The sequence below is a fragment of the Cariama cristata genome, unplaced genomic scaffold (genome assembly GCF_000690535.1).
Source record: "Cariama cristata isolate BGI_N322 unplaced genomic scaffold, ASM69053v1 scaffold213, whole genome shotgun sequence".
NCBI lineage: Eukaryota > Metazoa > Chordata > Aves > Cariamiformes > Cariamidae > Cariama > Cariama cristata.
The window spans coordinates 1-20,357 of NW_009608671.1; the positions used below are offsets into that span (position 1 = coordinate 1).

Genomic DNA, 20,357 nt, shown 5'->3' on the forward strand with positions numbered 1-20,357 from the left:
GGGTGCAGGGCTGCACCCCCAAACTTCCACCCCACACTGGTGACTTCCCCCCCCGGGCACGGACATCGGATTTCATAAACCGTTTGTCGGAGTGCTGCAGGAATCCCCGTGCACTGGGCCCACAGAGAGGGGGGCAACGGACTGGCCTCTTTCTGAGGAGCGGGAGCCAGCTGCCCCCGCAGCGTGTTCCCCCCCGGGTGGACACGGCCCCACGCACCCCACTGTGAGGCTGAAGAGCTGAGCGACCTCTCCCCACTCAGCGGGTGGATGGAGGTCCACACTTGGGAGAAAAAGCACCTGTGGAGTACAGAAGCTGAAAAAACAAGGGCAGGGTTATTTCACCATTACCACTCCCAGAATACAGAGTCATGTACAGAAACAGATTGTTTATTCATTTTTAAAAAGGTCAGCAACTTAACACAAGGCAGTTAAACACAAAACCAAGCCCGAGTGCATCTGTTAGCCTGTTGTACTGGGTAAGACAATTTTTCTTTCACTGAGCAGAAGGCTTCGTTAGAACTGGAAAAAGCTCTGCCTCTTCTCCCACCAAAACTAGGGAATGTCTCTCAAATTACAGCACAGAGCAAAAAAGAAAATTATTTGAGGCCACAGAATTATCTCCTGTTCAAGCAAACAGCAGCCTAATTTAGAAGAAAGTGTGACAGAATTGGGCATAGGCTGTATCAGTATTTGTGCTTTCAAATTCTAACCTCAGTCTGATGCCTTCAAAACAGGATTATATACCGACAGCTAAAAAATAAAAAAGACTGCTAAGCCAAACAAGAACCACATTTTTGTAGTGAAAACAACGCTCAGCTTAACAGGCAGGTGTGTAGGGTCTGGGGGAAAAGTCTCTTCCAGAGGTTGGTGTGGAAGTCCAGGTCGGGCATAGGCACAAAAACTGGACCCTCTAAGGGTGCTGTCACACAGGGCTCCAACCAGCCAGCACCGGTGAGATTCGGTGAGCTACCCCAGCACAAGGCATCCCAGTCTAAGGCATCCGGTAGTGCTGATGAGGTGCGTTTTGGGGGACAAGTCATTCCTTAAAAGGCACTGTTCCAATGACATCACTTTATCCGGAGGAAGGGTTTGTAATACAACCCTGATGATTTATACTCCCACGTCAAGGAAGACAGATCAAGAATACGGGGCTGCTCTGTAACCAGGGCAGCAAGAGTTTTTTCTGACGTCACCAGTGACATCTTCCCTACCTACAGATCTATACGCAACATATACATAAAGAGCAGCAAGGCTGTTAATGCTCCACACTAACAGAGGGCAAGTTTAGATCTAAACGTGCTTGTATTTTAGACGATTGATTTCTTTGTGTTTTAATTATCTTCCCAAAAACTGAAGCAAGCCTGCATTCTGCACTCTCCATTTATTGATGAGGTTAATTTTGCCCTGTGCAGCCTCTCACATTCTGCATCCAAGTTTGCTTCAGTTGATAAGAAGTTTTGTGGGTGAATGCAAAGGCAAAGGAAACAATTTAGCTTTTATATATTCGGTTACAGCATTCTATTTAAGATGGGCTTTACTAGCCCAATTAGTAGACAAATGGGTGTTCTAAGCGTAAAAGCATATCAAAATAGTCAACTGGAATGGCCATTATCTAACCAGAGCATTAACTAACCTAAGTCAATACTCATAGCAATTAATAAGATATTTGGGAAAAATTGCAAAGAAAAAAAATCCTTATGATCAGCTGCTTCCCATCACCCAGGCAGTACACCAGGCATCCTTTAATCCTCTCCACCACAGAGTCTGAGCAGAACTTTCCTATAGTCTCCTGAGCAGTCTCCCTAGAGAGACAAGAAGAAAGGAACGCAATTAGTTTTACAGCTCCGTACAAGGCTGGATTCTTTCCAGCACATAAGATTTGTTGTAGGGTTTGTATCCTCTTTGACAATTTAAGAACTAAGAACATTCAGGAACATTTTCAGTACATAAATGTAAAGTCTCCTTCATTCCACCTCCTCTAGAACACCCAATAAGTGTTGAGCGGGCACCCGTCCCCTTTAAGCTGCTTAGCAAATCCAGCTCCTTGTTTCTAACACCGAAAAGCTTACCTTAATGAAGGAGTAGAGCGATTTCCCATACATGGTCAGGAATTCCCTTCTGATATCCAGCATATCTATTTCAGAGCGGGACACCATCACTCGGATCAGCGTGTTGTCATCTGTTCCCAAGCCCTAAGGAAATAAACCAACCATCTACCACTACAAAGCATTTTGGACAAATTAGTGACAGACACAAAGGCTTTATCGCTTAATCTTCTGTGGGATCTGTTCCTAATTAGAGCATTTTTGCATTAATGGAGTGATCCACTAGCAGCTCGCTGCTAAGTAAGCATATTGCTCTGAGCTTCCTGAGGGAAAAGAGGTCCATACAAAAGCTCAGACTTTTTTTTTCCTCCCCAGTTAATGGCAGAGTTTCTCTTTATCACGCCAATAACTCGAGCATGGAAAGACAAGGGGGGAAAAATAGTGATCTCACACCAAAAGCTCTTTACCTTCATGGATTTATACAATCTTTCAGCAAAATATGCAGGTTTATTTCGCACACACTTTACTGTAAGGGAGACAAGAACAAGAGAATTAAGGCCAATAAAAACGGAAGGGGAAGGTCTTCCAAACCTTTACAGCACTTTCTCAGTGAAGGTGTTTATTCTGTAAAGATGAAATTCAGGGCCAACAAACAGCAGGTACAACGCAGACATCCATAGTCAGTGGCCTACTGTAAACTGATGTCTCCAGGCCCAGTGCACAGCAATATTTTCTTTAAGGCTATTTAAGCAAATTATCAGCTACCAAAGCATCACTTGGGAAAGCAAACAGTATCATAAAGCACAGAGCTTTCTCACCCGATTGTATCTGCAAAGATTAAAACACCGTGGCTTGCATGGCTTGCAAAAAAGACAAACAGTATCTGCCTCCTGAAGCTATGTAAACAGCCAGCCAGGGCAAGATACAGTATCTCTAATTATTTAATTGCTTTGTAGACGAAGTTTAAAAACAGGGAACTCACCCACAGCTAACAAAGCATCTTCAAGGTCTCCTGACATCTCAGATTTAATGCTGTCTGTTATGTCCTTATTAGCAATCCCTCTGTATGCATCAAAAACTAGGAGGAAGAGTCAGTGATAAAAAGAGTGAGTGAGATGCCTCAGGGCACACAGAGTGTAAACCACCAAGGATCACTTTGCAAGATCAAGCTCCTCATCCTCTGCGTGAACGTTGTACCACTATTGTGACATTGTAAGCTAAATCAGGGCTGCCCCACAGAAATAATTCATTTTAATTATCAACCGTCTTGCTAATTGGCCTACCACTGCTGCTAGCGTTTTCAAGAACTGCTAGTTAATGATGGCAGTTTAAATGCTTAGCTCTGCCCCAATGGGAGTCACACTTCATTATCTCAAATCTACAGTCTGGCACAAGTTGTACTGATGTTTTTCTCAAGTCCCTTTTTGTCTCAGGAGGGAATAAAAAGGTCTTGAAGAATTGAATGTGACTGGGCTGTAGGATACCTCCTGTCTCAGGAAGCATTCACAATCGGTTAATGAACAAGTACAAAGCTCCTACAAAAGTATCGTCCTCAAACAAGGAAGAAAATCCGAAACACTGCAGAGGGTCCTACCTTTTAGTAGGTGGCATCTGTTCCGTGTACAGAGGATAGCCATAAACTGAACCTCATCTGTTCCCCATTTCTTCTCCCCAGCTTCATACAGGCACTTGAAAACATTACGAACAGACAAGGTAAGGCTAATTGAGAAGACTGGGTGTATATAACATGAGGCTTTTACTTCCTTGGTGCTTGAGCACTGCTGGCCTGTGGCTTGTCAGGATCACAGATATATTTCCAACAAATGGTTCCAACAAATAGCAACTCTCAACTGAAATGTCATCTCCCCTCCCAAATAGCCAGCCTGTCTAGAGACCTCTCACCACGGAGGTGCGGAGGAGGCTGGAACCATTATCCCCATTTCACTGGCTGAGTCAGAACAGCAAGGGCCTTCTCCAAGGGTCAAAGCTGAGCATAGAGCCCCGGTCTCCACCTAGGGCATTGCTGTCCAGCATAGCTTCAGCCTTACTGTTCTACCTTGAAAAAAAAAAACAAGGTCTACAAAAAGCAGGGATTTACCATGCATCACATGTACAAGAGCAGACAATTCTTGCAAGGAAGCAAGTTGCTACACACCTGAGCATCTTGTTGGGCAAGGGCATTATCCACATACGTTCCCTCATCTCTGTTACCCTGGGGAGATACAAGGGTGAAAGACTCATTTCACCAGAGCAACTGACGGAAGCAAGTCCTGCAAATTCCCCATTCAAAACAAGTGACTGGAGGTGCATAATGGGATCCTTAAAATTGAATAGTAGCTTACAAATACAGCAAAATATGGCTCAGATGTGATTTGTAATTCCTTTTGAAATGAGCAGCAATCCACTTTAGCTGGGCCATTTTAAAAAGAGCACATGGCATTAATGCATACCCAGAGTCAGACTCCTCTCCCTGCAGAAGCTGGGCGTGAAACGCAGGAGAGGTGAAATGCAAAGTAAGTGAAATAAAAGCCATCACTGAAGTGAGAGGCGTGTTCATCAGCAACAGGAAGATTTATCCCCATTTCCCTTAGCCTGGACTTACTGTCGCGAGGGACACAAGGACTCTTCGAAACATGGAAGATGTGTCAGAGACGATGTCCTCCTCGAGGGTACGGCCATATTCTAGCGAGAGCACACACACACAACATCTGTTAGTAACAGGTCCACCAGCTGGACACTGTCCACAACATTTGCCAGCCGTAAGCTAGGTGAGTATAAAACTGTGCTCAGGGCTTTAAACATCATAGAATCGTTTAGGTTGGAAAGGACCTTTAAGATCATCGAGTCCAACTGTTAACCTAATACTGCCAAGTCCACCACTAAGCCACGTCCCTAAGCACCACATCTACACGTCTTTTAAATACCTCCAGGGGTGGTGACTCCACCACTTCCCTGGGCAGCCTGTTCCACTGCTTGACAACCCTTTCAGTGAAGGAATTCTTCCCAATATCCAATCTAAACCTCCCCTGGCACAACTTGAGGCCGTTTCCTCTTGTCCTATCGCTTGTTACTTGGGAGAAGAGACCGACCCCCACCGGGCTACACCCTCCTTTCAGGTCGTTGTAGGGAGCGATCAGGTCTCCCCTCAGCCTCCTCTTCTCCAGACCAAACCCCCCCAGCTCCCTCAGCCGCTTCCCATCAGACTTGTGCTCCAGACCCTTCCCCACCTTCGTTGCCCTTCTCTGGACTCGCTCCAGCCCCTCAAGGTCTGTCTTGTGGTGAGGGGCCCAGAACTGGACACAGCACTCGAGGTGCGGCCTCACCAGTGCTGAGTACAGGGGGACGATCACTGCCCTGGCCCTGCTGGCCACGCTATTGCTGATACAGGCCAGGATGCTGTTGGCCTTCTTGGCTATCAACATAGCAGTCCAGCCATCATATTTAGGGCTACAGGGCAAAATTAAGAAGCACAGCCATTATAAAACTGGCAATAGATCCACACATGGACAGACATCCAACTGATAGATGTACCCACGCCATCCTGTTTTATTTACACCGATTCAATTTCTGGGTGAAATTCTAATCCTTGAGGCTGTTAGCAGTCCTGCTGTTGACACTTGTTTAACTCAGAGGTTCTTTATGAACAAATGGCAATGGTTGTATTGGCTGATTTGTCACATTTAAAGGCTAACAGACCCATTTCCTTCCTCTTCATGTGTTCATACACACACACAAGTGACTTCTCAAGTCAGTATGATAATGGCTTGCAGTTTACACTACATACGAAGTTTGTAGTTCTCATTAATGCGCCGAATCTCTTCATTTGTGCGAGAAGCCAGAATTTCAATCAGGCAACCTTCCTCTGTTCCTGCACCCTAGGGAATTGCAAAGACAAGATCCAAGATTACTATGACAACTGTTTTGATGTGCAACTAGGATTCTTTTTTGTTAAATATATATAATTTAATAATAGTAAGTTAATAATAAACGTATAATTATGCCGTATCATAGTAAATTGACCAGAACTTAAGCAACATAAAAGGAAGATTTCTGAACCTTCATAGCCCTCCTCAGTTCATGCACGTCGTACATGGTGGTAGGAGTCATCATACCAATGATCACCCTTTCAAAATTCCCACTCAGCTCAGATTTCAAGTCATCAATCAAATCCTAGAAGACAGAAAGAGCAGAAAGGAGTTGGGAGAAGATACAGCCTTTGAGAACAGAAAGAATTCGTTCACCACTTTTCTTCATGCTCCAGCCCTCCTTGGATGAACAGTTGCTCTGAAGTGAACAAGACCAAAATGACCTTGGCCAAGGAAACCTTGTGCTAACCTTACTGTTGTGGAGACTAGGACATTGTTCATATTCCACCCCAGTGATATAACCCCCAAAATATCTGCATCTCCCAGTTAAAGCCACAGTCACTAATCTCTGAAGATCACCTACCCTGCCAATACTGCTTTTATAGGTGATCAGAACTTGCTGACGTTGGGAAACGTTTAGTTTGGTCAAGATCTCAATGATGGCATCTTCATCTGTGCCTGGAAGAAACCAATGGAAACCAGTCAAGCTGCTTGCACAAGATCCAGATGCATGCTCTGGTCTTGTCCAGAGCGTGCCATTAGCCATCTTCTGTTCCTCACACAACCTGGTTCTCAGCATCTTCTGTTCCTTACACAACCTGGTTCTGAACAGCACTGGGGACTAGATCAGCGTACAGAAGTGCCTGAACCCAGCCCGTGGCCTGGCAGTACCACACCACAGGAGAGACAAGACAAGAGCCTGACTAAGGATGTTTTTGTGGGCAAGACTTGGATTTCCAGTTGGGTTCAAGTCTGAGCCTGATCAAGCCGCTTGATTGCTTTCCGTGCCCTCAGAGGGCAGCGGGGCAATGCAAATGGCTGGACTTGCCCTCTAACAAACCACCAGACAAAACATTCCCAATGCTCGGGGAAAAAAAAGAGCGTTTAACAGTGGAGGGAGACCAACTTACCAAATCCCTTCATAGCCTTCCTTAGTGCCTGTGCTTCTTGCTCAGCATTGAAGCTTGAGACCCCCTTGATTGTTGCCTAAACCCACAGGAGAGGAGTTATGAAAGGCAGTCTCAAAGTGATACATACATACAGTAGAGTTGAATCAAAAAAAAAAAATAAAATCAAAAGATGCAAACACAGTGACAGCAAGTAAAGTCCAAACACCAAACATGAGTGATTTTATACCAGGCTTCCATCCTGGAAGAGACACCCTAAAGAGAAACAGTTTGTTTTAGAGGGACTTCCCAACCACGTAAGAAAAAAGCCACAGGGACACAACTAAAAGGAGAAAAATATCTTCATATAGCTGCCCGTGAAGTATCTGGTTTCCAATTAAATAACGACAAGCAGTCTGACATCTCTGCCCAGTCCAGCTGGGGCTTCTTCCCAGCAGTTTTCCATGTAAATCATAGAAGAAGCCGTTCCCATCAAAGCCCTATTCCTGCCTTCTCTAAGAAGGGCCAAGGACCATAATTCTGTAATCTAACGCACCAGGAACTGCAGTGTTTTACTCAGAACAGTGATTCACAAACAGGTTTTTCTTGCCTCCTGTCCAGTGCCATTTCTGTGGGACTACACTGCCTCTCGCAAAGCTCTCCGTGTTTCCATGAAAATCATCGGCAAAACATTGCTTAACGTTCTTGCAGGTTAGGCTTTCTGAAACAGGCACAGGGATAACTACCATATGGATGGCTACCTTGCAGGTTCAACCTGGAAAGAATAATATGCCCAGGAAGTTTACCTGGAGAAATTCGTGCTCTTTGAACTAATATCTGATCGGATTTTCCATTAACTCCCAAAATTGAAAAGTCCATATGTGTGGGTCATTCTCCTGTAGCATGAGGAAGCGGAGAGAAGCGATAAACTCGCCCCCCATAAAGGGACCGACAGCGACAGCATTCTTCCTGCTGCGTCCGTATCTGAGCTACGCTCCCCACATTTCTCTTACCAGAGCAAACACTTGGCACGGCACGGCACAGAAAACACATACACTCACCATCGCTCTTGTATTTCGTCAACCTGCTGTTGTCTGAGTCCCCAGGCAGTTAGACAACTGTAATAAAAAAAAGAGGGAGTGTTAAGTTTTCTAGCAAATAATTAATAGACTATACTTACCCTCGCCAGTTAATGGGGCTGGTTAAGTAACCATCTAATTTCTCTTACGACTAAAAGCAACGCTTGAACAGCCCTACTGAATGCCCACAGCAGCATCCCCGAGTTTCCAGTCCTGCTTTGTACCAAACGAACAAAGGATGGCTGACAACAGCATAGGGCCAGGGCATTCGCCCTGTCTGAGGGAGGGATGTGCTGCACAAGCAGGTGATTAGCACTAGTAATTTAAGAATTTCTTTTCTATTGCTAGTGTGACAGCCTGGCTGAGGCTACAAGGAGAAGCAGACAATGTCACCCAGGAAGCAAAGAAAATAGACTTGATTCCCACACCCTTCAAAACACACGGCTTTGACCTTGCTAGGCGAGAGCCTGAGGGTGAAGGGTGCCTGCACAGTCCTAACAGCCTCCACAGATAGCCCCTGGAAGGCAGAGACAACATCTAGGTGTGGATGAGAAAGCAAAGGATGACCTCACTTGAGGGCTGGGATAGGAGAATTATTTTCCCTCTTAAAATCTGCTGTATTCAACATCTCCTCAGTTTGGTGCAATGTGTAATTCCTTGTAGGACTGCAGCTTTAACTGACTGTTAAAGCCCTCAGAGAAAAAGCTTACTTGCCATCTCCTCAGTGTGATTTTTTTCTTCTCATAATCTTGTTTTCATGCATAGGGCCTATACATGAACACACCTGAAGTATTTTCCCCTATCCCTGGTCAGCTCAGAGGATGTCAGGTACTAGGACAAGGTTCACTTCCCTGCAACTCAAGTTCAACACAGCATGAGCTAAGGTTCTCGCATTAAAGCCCTTAAGTAGAAGCAGCGATGCCAGTGCCTGATGACATCTCTCCTCAGTCCTGCTTGTGGTGCTTAATAGCTGCTATCAATGAGCCCAGACAGTTGTGCAAGAACAGGGGTGTCTTTGCTCATGCTTCACATGACTCTTACAAATCCGGAATACCATCGGGCGGGTGCTGTTTGGGCAAGTTAACTCTCAGTATGACATTTGCCATAGATGTGTTATGCACAGGCACTCCCGTGTGCTCTCCACATCATCTGTACATCATTACATCCTGTGCAATCAGGTAACATATGGAAAATTATTAGAGTTGAGTTCGCTTTCTTTCATTTGATTATAGATTTCAGTGGTCAAATTGTGACCTAGACCTCAGAAAAGTCATCTGCCCTCTACTCTAATTTTTCACAGAAGTATAAAGCCAACTTTATTTGCTTTAGCCAGACACTAAATAATGGCTTCAGATTTCACAGACATTTTTCTGATGCATTTTTACCATTCGGTTTGTACACAGAAGCAGGAATATTAGACAGGCTAGTTTAGCAAGTGGATTAGAGGGCAGAAGAAAGGTCGATAAACGAGGAAAAGGGAGTAGGAGGCAGAGGAACTCTGAGTGCAAATGAGCTGGCAGAAAGAAACCACAACATGAGGAAAGGATGCTTGTACTAGATTCAGGGCAAATGCTCCTGCAATATCAAATTACAACAGAAATGTCAAATTGAATATTGACTGTAAGATTCAGATTTCTTCATCCAGCGTAAACGTCCCTGGGAATATAAAGAATGGAACACTGCAGAAGGCAGCGGTGCTAACCCCATTGTGCAATCTGCAAATGCTGGTTTGTTCCCAGTGTATTTGTGTGTGTGTGGTGCCACAAGAAGTGAGACACTGAAGTCACAGCTGGAAGAGCTCGGCAGTTCAACCAGGTTCTCCAGCCATGGTCCCGGCCCCTGTAACCCTCTTGCTCCCTTTCACAGGTGAAAGCATCTCCGTGAACTGCTCAGGATAGAACTCAGGAGTAATGATGCTCAGGATGGGGCATTAGATGAATAAAACTCTTCCAGAGAGAGAGAAAGGAATTGCTTAGTCAGATTTGCCAGCGCTCTGCAGCTTAACACAATTCCTGGTCTGCAGGACAGAAGCAACACTTAACTCTGTGTTTTGAAGAATTAAACTATGCATGCAAAGAGTAGCTAGCAAGTGCTAAGATGCCCTGGCTAACGCCTGCCCTGATGCTATTTGCTTCATCCCAGAATAAAGGCCTGAGCTAGCTGATACGGTAAACCTGGCTTAGAACAGGCTCAGAACACTGTGGCCAGAGGACAGAGCGTGGGTGTACGAGGCATCCCTCCCATTATTCAAATTTTTTCCATGGATGACCTTTTCCTGGCAGGCTTCATCAGCTAATCAGGCAGTTATAAGTCCACATCAATGTCCTCTAGAAGCTGAGTCCAGAATAAACTTAATTTATCAGAAAAGCCAGATCTAGGCTTGCTCTGAACCAAGTTTTCCTGACTCTGCACAGAGCACACACCACTCCCAGCAAGCAAAGCTCCCAACAGCTTAACAGGATATAAACACATTTTTTTTCCCCCAAGTTTGAGCTCACAGACATATTGCCAGTCCTACACCTATGGTTTTGGAGTGGAAAACCATCATTTTGCGACCCATCCCCTTGCAAGGCAAACACTGGACTCGTTTGACTAGTTCTTTCATTCAGTTTACTCGAACACAGACCCACACCCTGTGCCAGATCAGTTTTTCCATGGCTCTGTCGCCGCCAGCTCTTCCCAGCATGCTGGATACAGCCTGCTCCTGCAGCCGGCCGTGCCGCAGGGAGAGACCGTGTCTCGGGGTAGGTCTGGGGCTGACAGCAGGGCGACTGACTCTGGTCCCAGCCCAATTTGGAGCTCAGGAAAGGATCTCCCTTCTGCTGGCAAGCCCCGAGCCAGATGAAGTATCCCAGCACCTCCCACATAATGACCTTTGCCTGGCCACTGCCCTCAAAAGGAATAAAAATATAAGACTGAGTTAGCAGAGCCTTGTACTCCTCACTTCAAGCCTGTGCACCCACCCAAAGCCGCTTCACGAGCCCCCACCACGCCCTCCACACTCAGCATCCCCCAGGGATGACGTGCCAGCTTGGGAACGGCAGAAATAGGAAGCAAGACCTGCACTCCCTGTGCCTGGGAAGAGTCAGCCATCTTCCTCCTTCCCACAACCTGCCTCCCCGTCCTTCTTCATCCCAGGGCTGCCCCAATGCCTTGGCATCGCGGCCCCGACAGGGCATCCTCCGGCCAAGGGCTGTCATGCACAGCTGCACTACCAGCCACTGCGGTCTGGCAAGCAGGGACGGTGCTTGGCACCTTCCCAAGGCACCTCTGGCCGTGCAACCCCTTCCCCATGCCAAAGGGGACCCCCCAGTTCGTTTGGCACTCACCTGCTGTCCCAAGCGGGCGCCTTGGCAGGGATGGGAAGAGCTTTGCTCGGCTGGCCCTGGATGGCAAAGTCCCCGCCCTGGAGCGGGGTGGGACGCATCAACGCAAAGCAGCTTTTCTCCACGCCTGACGGGAAGGCAATCCAGCCCGGCTCCCCTCTTCTGCCCTTCCGTAAACAGTTGGTTGTAATCCAGAGGAGAGAGAGATTCCCCAGGGAGCCTCATGCACGTTTAAGAAATGCACGTTTGGGGTTACACAGAGACCCTGGCAAGTAAAGGTGGCCTGGCAGGCTCGGATGGCTTCCACGCTCCCCAGCATTGCCTGTAAAAATCCCTGGGAACAGAGGGGGTCTCTGACCGAAGCCAGAGCGCAGAGCCAGCGTCTGATGTCTCACTTTATGCGGTCCTGTAAAAGGGCATAGCCAAGGGGGGAGCGAGGGGGACGACGGCGTGGGGCACGCAGGCAGCAGCAGCCTTCAGCAAGAAGTCCTGTTCCTTCCCCCATGTTGTTTGTGGGGATTTCTCACCCATATTGTGCCTCCTTTACTCCCACAGCACCTCTTCAACATCGTTCCCCCTCGCCTGAGAACTTCGAGTCACAAACAGCCGTGATTTCTGTAAGAATGATTATTTTCATAAAGATTATTATTTTTGCCCCAATAAATGGCACTGCCCTCAAGTAAAAACACTTTGGGCAAAGGGACCCCAGCTTTACTCCAATGTGATGCTGCCAGGGTCACCCTTGGACACAATCACGAGGCTGACAGAAGGAAATCAACCTTGCAGTAATACATATCTTGTGTTCACTGTGTTTATCTTCAGGGACTTTGGTCTCCTCTGATGCCAAAAGTACAGTTGTTATAATGGGTAAATCAACCCTCTCAGGTTCTTTTTTCCAGCTCATACGACAGTTATATCTCATCCCTGTGCCTCTCTGCACATGCTCTTTTGCTGGAAGAGACCTAAATTTAGAAGCTTGGATGAACACAGGCTGCGCTCCAGTGAGCATGTCTGTGCAGCTGGCTTATTATAGCTCCTGCTGCAGCTCAGTCTCCCAAAACCAACCCATGGACCCCGGCCGGCCGGCATCTACTCACTCCCTGCTGATGATGGGGGGACACTGAGCAGAGGGTAACAGAAAAACAAGGACCAAGCCACGAGCACTCTCCTTTTCCATTGCAGACTCTCTTTCTTTGTAAAATCTGGCACTTTACCCCAACCAGGATTCAGTGTGGACTAGTACATATTACCAACAGTCACTAAGGAGAAACTCTTCTCTTTCCTACTACATCTGTTAAAGTTTCCATTCTCATCCCTTCCTCTCACGTCAGCTGTCTCCTACTCTGTGCCCATACCTGCTCATTTTAATCCATCAGCAGAACTGCTGTGTTCCTCCATCTTATGTTGCCTGTGATTTTTTAAAGCTTCGTTCTTCTGTTTGCTTCCCAGCCTCTTCAGCCCTGAGGACTGGATGGCTCTGACACTGAAGTCAAGGGTATATGCAATAGTAATTATTTAAGACCATAAGTTATTAATCTTCTTTGGAAGTTATTTATCCTTTAAATATTGCACCAATCCTGCCACTCATGATTTGCATAATTCAACCTTTTCTTTCCCCCTGGGAGAGGCTCCAAGTTGGGAGGAATACTTGAAGATGCAAAGTGTTTGCGTGGATATTTTTGACCATCTGGAATTAGTCATGGAAGTGCAGTCCATTCAGAAGCTGGATCCTGACCCAACAGACAGCCGAGTTCCATATAATCTTGGCTGGTTATGGATGCTGGCTCCATAGCCATCCAGTTCAGACAATCATGATTATTTGGACCAGAAAGGAAAAAAGATCCCAAAGTACCAAAACTTCTGACCATGCTGAGTGGTGCCTGGAAAGACACGGGATTTAGGGCAACGGTTGTCTGAACCCTGTTGTACCTTGCTACAGGAACTACTCCCTTCAGGAAGGCGAGGGGTTGTTGCTGTAGGAGAAATTTCCTATATAAGGTCCAGGACACAAAGCTTTATCTCTCCAGAAGCCCTTTGTCTAGGCTCTGCTCAGCTTTCAGTGTGTTGCCTTCATCTCTTAAAGGATGGAAAGGCTATCCTTAAATATCTCCAGCCTGAAGCACTGTCTACCATAGCTTTGCTGTCCTTGCATCAAAAGAGGGACAGTAACAGACAAGCCTACAGTTCCTATCAGTGTAGTAAGTGACAAAGCACATTGCTTTTCACTGATATTTCCTGTTTGTCCCATTGATTATTTTAAACCCCCTTCTTACAAAGCTCTCCAAAAACCCAGACTTCACTTGATTGCATACCTGCCCTGTATTCCCACTCCACCCTGCTGTTCTCCCATCTCTACAAAAGACATAATAAAAATTAAAGGTCACAGAAAAACAGGGTAGTGTGCGTTAAGTAAACTGAGCTCAAGCAGCCAGCCTGTTAGGAAGGATGTGTTTGTTCTAGGTCCCACAATGAGAACTGAGCTGAACTTCTCGGAAAATGGCAGCATTTGTGGTTTTGCCCCAAGGACCTGGCCTTTTAAATTTGCACCTCAAGGAGTAGAGAAGCCTGGTGCTGGAAGGAGAGATTTTCAGGGTGTCATTTGATTAGCAGGTACCTGCCTTTAGCTTTAGAGAAACAGCCTCACCTCCGTCACTGAGGTCCAAATCCTGGCACTAATGAAGTCGTTAGCCAATCTCCCACCCACTTAAGTGGGGGCCAGAATTTGGGCCTTTGGGGATTATGCAGGTGTTTTCAGGAAGTTCATAAGGGAATTATATTTAATTCCTCATTTTTATACCTGAGCAGCAGCAGTTTACAGTCAGCAGCCCCTGAAAATGGAGTTATTCAACTCTTGCCCAAGTGCTGTCCAAGCTGTGCTGCAATGCTGTGGCTCAGACTACTGTCTCCATAGCAGCAGGTAGCCAAGCTTAGAGTGGAGGCTGAAAACCAGCACTTACTTTTCTAAAGCACAGATTTTCATACGCTTGTGAAAGGGTAAAGATTTCTCACATTCTGCATATTAATATCAGACTAATCACAAAGTTAACTGCAGCTATTAGGACTCGCTGCAGAGATGTAGGGCTACTTTTGGCACTTCGAGCAAGGATGTCTCCTCACCTCCAGTTCAGCACTGTACAAGATGAAATGTCCATTTCCACAAATCAGAGGTAGCCTTGGTGTAGAAACAGTGGTGTTTTGGGGAAGACTCTAGGAAGAGTCAGCCTGAAGCTTTTGTTCTATTACTTGAGTGAAGCCTTTTTAACGCAAAGAGAGGAAGGAAGGTGACAAACACACTACCAGAAATAGGTAAACAGTGTTTGAGGCAAGAAGACGGAAATATTCCAATTCATGTAAGAAATGAAAGTGTCCTTAGCTCTTCATTACTTACCATAATCATTAGAAATACTGTTTTTACACAGCCAGTGTTACAAGGGGAATGTGCAGCACTCCATCTCTTAACAATTCAGACAGGATTTTAGAGCCCTGAGCGTAGCGTACCGGTACTACTATGCAAGTCAAGGGCTCTCTGGACAGACTTGAGTTGATCACATAAACATACATGTCACATAAAGCCAAGAAAGAACAGGGGAGCAGAACTGATTAGAGAAAATCCCTCTAACCTAAAGCGCCTTTAAAACAAGAGACCACTTAGACATGGTGGTCTACATGCCTTAGAAAATAAGCTATAAGGGGAGACAGCAATGAGCAGCTGTATGGAAAAGCCAGGAGTCAAACTCCACGTTTCAAGGGTGCTTCAATGACAAGATTTTTCAGACAGAGATGCTTGCATGTTCTGCAAGCAGGCACACAAGAGGAGATCCTGGATGCTATTACAATTTATAAGTGACAACTATAACAGCATCTTGGGTGCTGCTGCGCTCAGTGCTTTCCACGCTGCTGTCCCACAACATATGCTGCATTGACACTGTCTCAGAAATACCCACACACTCTGCCTTCCTCTTACAGAGAAACTTAAGGCTGCACTTGGCCACGAGCCCAGTCTACCGTTTTCTTCTATTAACTAAAACTATAAACAGTAGGGAAGGCAAACAGTCCTGGGCCATTGCTTGGTTGTCAGCTTCGTCGGCCATCTGTGTTAATGAATGCTATCCAAAGGGCAACTGGAGTCAGCAAGCACCTCGATAGTGGGGTTGTGAAGATGGTTAGGCACTCATAGGGTGACACTTTTACCTTCAGAAGAGTCCCTTGCAGTCATACAAGTTGTTGCTTGCTCTTGATCCTAGTTGTGTTGTCTCACCTTCCAGTGTTCAAGCTGAACTGGGGAAAGGTCTGCTTCAACATCCCCAGCAGAGCTGAAGGAACAGGCTGTGGCAGGAGACACACAGGAGTCTTTACCTGACCTCAGGTTGCCTGGCCTTAGCTAAGCCATTGCCATTACTTGCTGAGAAGACATCACCTGGTGTGGATGCAGCACAATCAGAATTACCACTGCTTGTCCTGGTAGAGCCTATTTACACTAAGGACAAGAAATGGGCTAGACTGCTATAATTGCATTTACATTACAGTTTGTACAACTATAATAATTCTGTCTCAAACAACCCCCCGCTATCAAGACTAATTAATATCATTTAAGCCCCAAGCCTTAGGGCATTTGCCAGCTCCATGAAGAGACATTCAGTCAGGGAAACTCCTAATGTCCCTGTGGAAGCCATATATCATTCATGGTACAACCTGAATTCTCCTTCCCCAAAGCTGCAGGCTATGAACTGCTACACCATTGCTTTCAGCAGCCTTAAATGCATTATCAAACCTAAATTTCATTTAATGGGCTTAATGAATGTTTACTTCAATTAGCATACATATAGTTCTGAAGAGGAAATGAGTAGCTTTCACTTTTTTCTTCTTAATTAATATCTGCCTCTGTGTAGCTTTATCTTACTTAGCTGCTCTGTAATTTGGCTATAACCCAGCTCTAGGGGATGGAAACAGAGCTATGACTGCCCAGCTAAGGGCAACTTCTGAGGCACGCGCGTATTCATTCCTTCACAGAAATACGATAGAAACTCCCTGGCTGATGCAGTGCTTGAAGTGGGGAAAACACATTAAGCACCTTCACGTGATGTATTTAGTGCTAAAAAGCAACACGACCAGGGCTGCTGCACAAGAGAAGACAAGCTAGGAGCAAAGGATGCTGACAGCACTGCGGGTAAGCCTGCAAGTAGGATCCAGTCCTACCATGCCTAAAAACAGTCGGGGGCAGTAACCAGGTCCATCAACCACCCAGCGATCGTGAGGCAGAGCAAGGCAGCAAGTCTACAGCCTACCCAGGAAAACTAATTAGAGACACTAAGAAACAACACCACTCACACACAAGTCCAGAGCTTTCCTAACAAAGTCAAAATACAGCAGCACAGCCAGGACAATCACCCCTACGATCACCCCAAAGAAAGAACAAGTCTCCTGGGCCTGCACTTAAATGGTTGATGAGCAAAGGGTGCTGAGTGCGGGTCCAGGTGTGGCTGTTTGGGGCAATGAAAGCCTGCGGGTACACTCAGAGCCCTGGCACTTGACACACAGCTGATAAATCCCTTCTCAGTGAGAACCCGATCTGCAAATTTCTCTTCAGGTAACAGTACCTGCTTTAAACAACAGCGTGTATTTGTAGTGCAAAGTCATGCTCCTTGTGAAACGTGGCTCTTTTGGGCTTGGTGGTCAATCCTGTTGATGCACACAGTGTCAATCCAGCCTATGCGTAGTATTGCATCAAACATGCATGAGCCTACGGATCTCAATCAGCTCAATTATTTCCATGTGTGCCTGCTATATATATGTGGGCCATGAATGCCATTACCGTTAATGGAAGATGTTGGCTTCTAGCTGCAGGAAAAGTAGCTGTTGCTAGTGAGTATGTCTTATGAGGGCAAATAGGAGTATGTAAGAGGTGGAAACTTAGTTTTTAAACAGGTAAAATACAGATATAAGTTCTGGAGTCTTTTTGCTCCTCTGTAGAACTCTGAACCTGCCCAAATTGCTAGCTATGTGATTGTATGCTGGAGAGCTGACGTTTTCTTGGGGGTGGCAAAAAAAAAAAAAGTGATGTTTTTTCTGGTTATGCTAGTAGTGTTTGTGGGCCACTACTATGCACTTGAAAGAAATCCTTGGATTCTAGAAAATCATGGGTAGAAAGAGAGATGGATAGAATAGCGGCTCTACTACTCTTTAGCTGGTGAGAATCTTGGCAGAAATTTCTGCAGTAAATGTGTGTGGTTAAGGGCACATCCTTATGAAGACAAAAATAACTGGATGAGAAAACTTAATTATTATGCATTGAATACAGGAAAATATGGCCATAAGCTGGTTGCCCCTGGACAGCTGTGTATAGCCAAGCCCAGCAAGCTGTGCCGCCCTGTCGCCACCTCCGGGGGTGTCCAGCAGGGGTCAGTGTGCCCCCGCTTTTAGGGTGACCCCTCCCCAAAGCGGGGTCTGGTTTTGTTCAGAAAATGCTGAGCTGTCCGGAAAGTTTGATCGAGTGGGATGCAGCTGTATTAATGTGCTGCTTCCTGGGGATCTGAATGCATTCTCTTAGCTGTATAGGGGAACCAGGGAGACAATATTTAGGCGAATAGCTCTGCTGACCGCATCGTCGGGACTTGAATATTTTAAACCTAGCATCACGGGGTTTTAACAGCTAAAACTTGGTGTTTAGGATTGATGGGATTAGTCAGAATGAGGTTTCTCTCTGCAGTGGGACAACACCCTGGAATTGCTCCAGGCTAACAGAGAAGTACTAGACCAGGTCTCTGCTGGTGATCACTGATTAGCTTTTTCACTTAAAGCTTTCAGGCCCAGTTCTCTCTGATCCCTATGAAGGTCACCGGGATTGCAGTAGTGCAGCCGAGCCTGGTGTCTTCTGGAATCAAGAATATTATCAGCATCTGCAACCAATGATCGGCTTCTGCCGTGCTTTTGCTCCCCAAAATGGTCACTGACAGAGTTTGCGTGCCTGCGGCCAGAACGTCGGGGCCCCCATAGTTGTATGTGGGTCTGATGCTCATCTGCGTTATACCTCGGCGCTCCCAGGTACATTTTAAAAAAAGTACTTCTCGGTGCCTAGTTGGGATGCTCAGCAGTGCATCTGCAAGCTCTCTGCGTGGCAGTAGGCTTTTATCTTCTTTAGTTGGAAATGAGTCATTTCCCTGTACTGTACAGAGATGCCCAATTTCCTTGGAAATTGTTCAATTCTGCAGAGTCCCCAGAAATCACTGATTATCAGACTCTCTTTTTGCACTGGGTGTTTTACTTCAGTCTTAATGGATGCCTGGGGGTCTTTCACAGGTTAGAGTGATTAAAAAAAAAAAGGATAGAGCCAACTGAGACTTTACCCAGCTCATAATTAATCCGAAGGGCAAGTGAACCTTCTGTATTGACCATTGGCAACTCATCGTATAGCCCCAAACCGCAGCCAAGCAAGGTTTAATGAAGATTAAAGCCTGTTAAATGAGAAAGAACTGCTTTCACGCTTGTGTTGGCTGACTGGCTGAAATGATTGCAGTTCCAGCTGCGTGGATTTAGGGTGTCTTGTACATGACACTTGGAAATAAGGTGCAGATAGGAGCTCTGCAGCACCCTGCAAACTATGCGTGAATGATGGTGGTCAAGGAGGACTTTGAGGTCTGCAGGGTGGGCTTGTAGACCCTTGCCTAAAGAACTGCTGAGAACAAGGACGATGGAAGAGGTGTAGCATAAATTGTAACGAAGAGGCACAGTGGGTCAGCAGAAACGCGACAGTACAGTGATGCACTTTTATCTGTGTATCCAACATGCTAAATATTACCACCAGCAATTTTACTTGCCTATTCTGAGAGCCGTATGCGTCTTAAGTCTTCAAATGTTGGGGAGAAAAACCAATTAGGTCCGTTTGCAACATGCCGATGCAGTCTTGTTGGCATTGCTGGAAGCCTGCGCCTGAAAGCAATGCAGGAAAAAGAAAGAGGGTTGTGCAAATAGTAAACTTTTTTGTCATCTCACGGTAACCAGGGTCTGCCTAGGCTATCCGCTTGGGACAGGAGCTTGTCAGCAGGATGGCCGTAGTCATTACCGTAATACAGGCAATAATAGTCATTGGGAAAATGTGAGTGTGCTCTGGTTTCCTCTTCTGCCTCAGTCAGAGGGGAGGAAGCAGAGCGGTGCTGTCATGGAGGCATTCCTCTGGCAGCCACACGCTCCTTGGGGTTTTGTACTCTGGGTCACAGGCTGGGAAAACCAGTTTTTGCCATTTTAATGTTTCCCTCTGGTGTTTGAAATCCCAGCTCTGGCCTTCCCTGTTAACGCACGTGGAAAGGAGAGGAGCTAGCTGCTGTGGATGCCGTAGGTTGGAAAAATCTCCCGGTTACAGAGAAAAAAGGCTGAAAAGATCCTGAAGTGCATTTAAATGGAATTTTGTAAGGCTTGAGCTCAACTAAACTTCTCTGAAGCTTGACCCAAGGGCTTTGGTCCCTTTGGATGAGCTGCATTGCTGCGTATGAGCATCTTTCTGCAAGCCGCCTGAGGTACTGGGCTGGGGAGGAGGAGAAAGATGTAATTTAATAGTAAATCTAAGGTGCAGACTTACAAAAACAACTGCTAGCTTTAAAGCACTCACGTTTTGAGGGCTGGGGATGCCCCTAGTTTATTTTTAGTTTTATTTGAGGCTCTCTGACCGTGTGCTAGCAGGGCTTGTGTGGAGGCAAGCGTCGTACTTCAGGTCAAGCCCACGATGTCACAGCAGGGGCTTTTATTATTATGACACGAAAATGTCAAGTTTAAGCGCACTGTTTCGCAAAGAAATGCGAACGGCTGTCACCAGCGGGGCAAGGTGCCAGCACAGGCCGCGGCTCCTCGCTGACAGGGTTTTTGTGTCCATCCCTCCCGGCGAGGGGAAAAAATGGCCCCCGGGCACCCTCCGCTCTCCCTTGACCCCTCGGGAGCCCCATCC

General features: G+C 46.2%; 1 protein-coding gene across 1 annotated transcript; it reads right to left on the reverse strand.

Moving 5' to 3' along the window:
• Nucleotides 1-1,700: 1,700 nt before the first annotated feature.
• ANXA4 (annexin A4) lies at nt 1,701-7,117 on the reverse strand (the record flags this gene model as incomplete). The annotated part of the gene is made up of 11 exons (XM_009697210.1): nt 1,701-1,802; nt 2,070-2,192; nt 2,513-2,571; nt 3,028-3,123; nt 3,640-3,733; nt 4,201-4,257; nt 4,648-4,727; nt 5,830-5,920; nt 6,102-6,215; nt 6,495-6,589; nt 7,042-7,117. Coding segments are annotated over 11 exons (945 nt in total), but the record flags the coding sequence as incomplete, so codon positions are not given.
• Between the last annotated feature and the right edge of the window lie 13,240 nt (nt 7,118-20,357).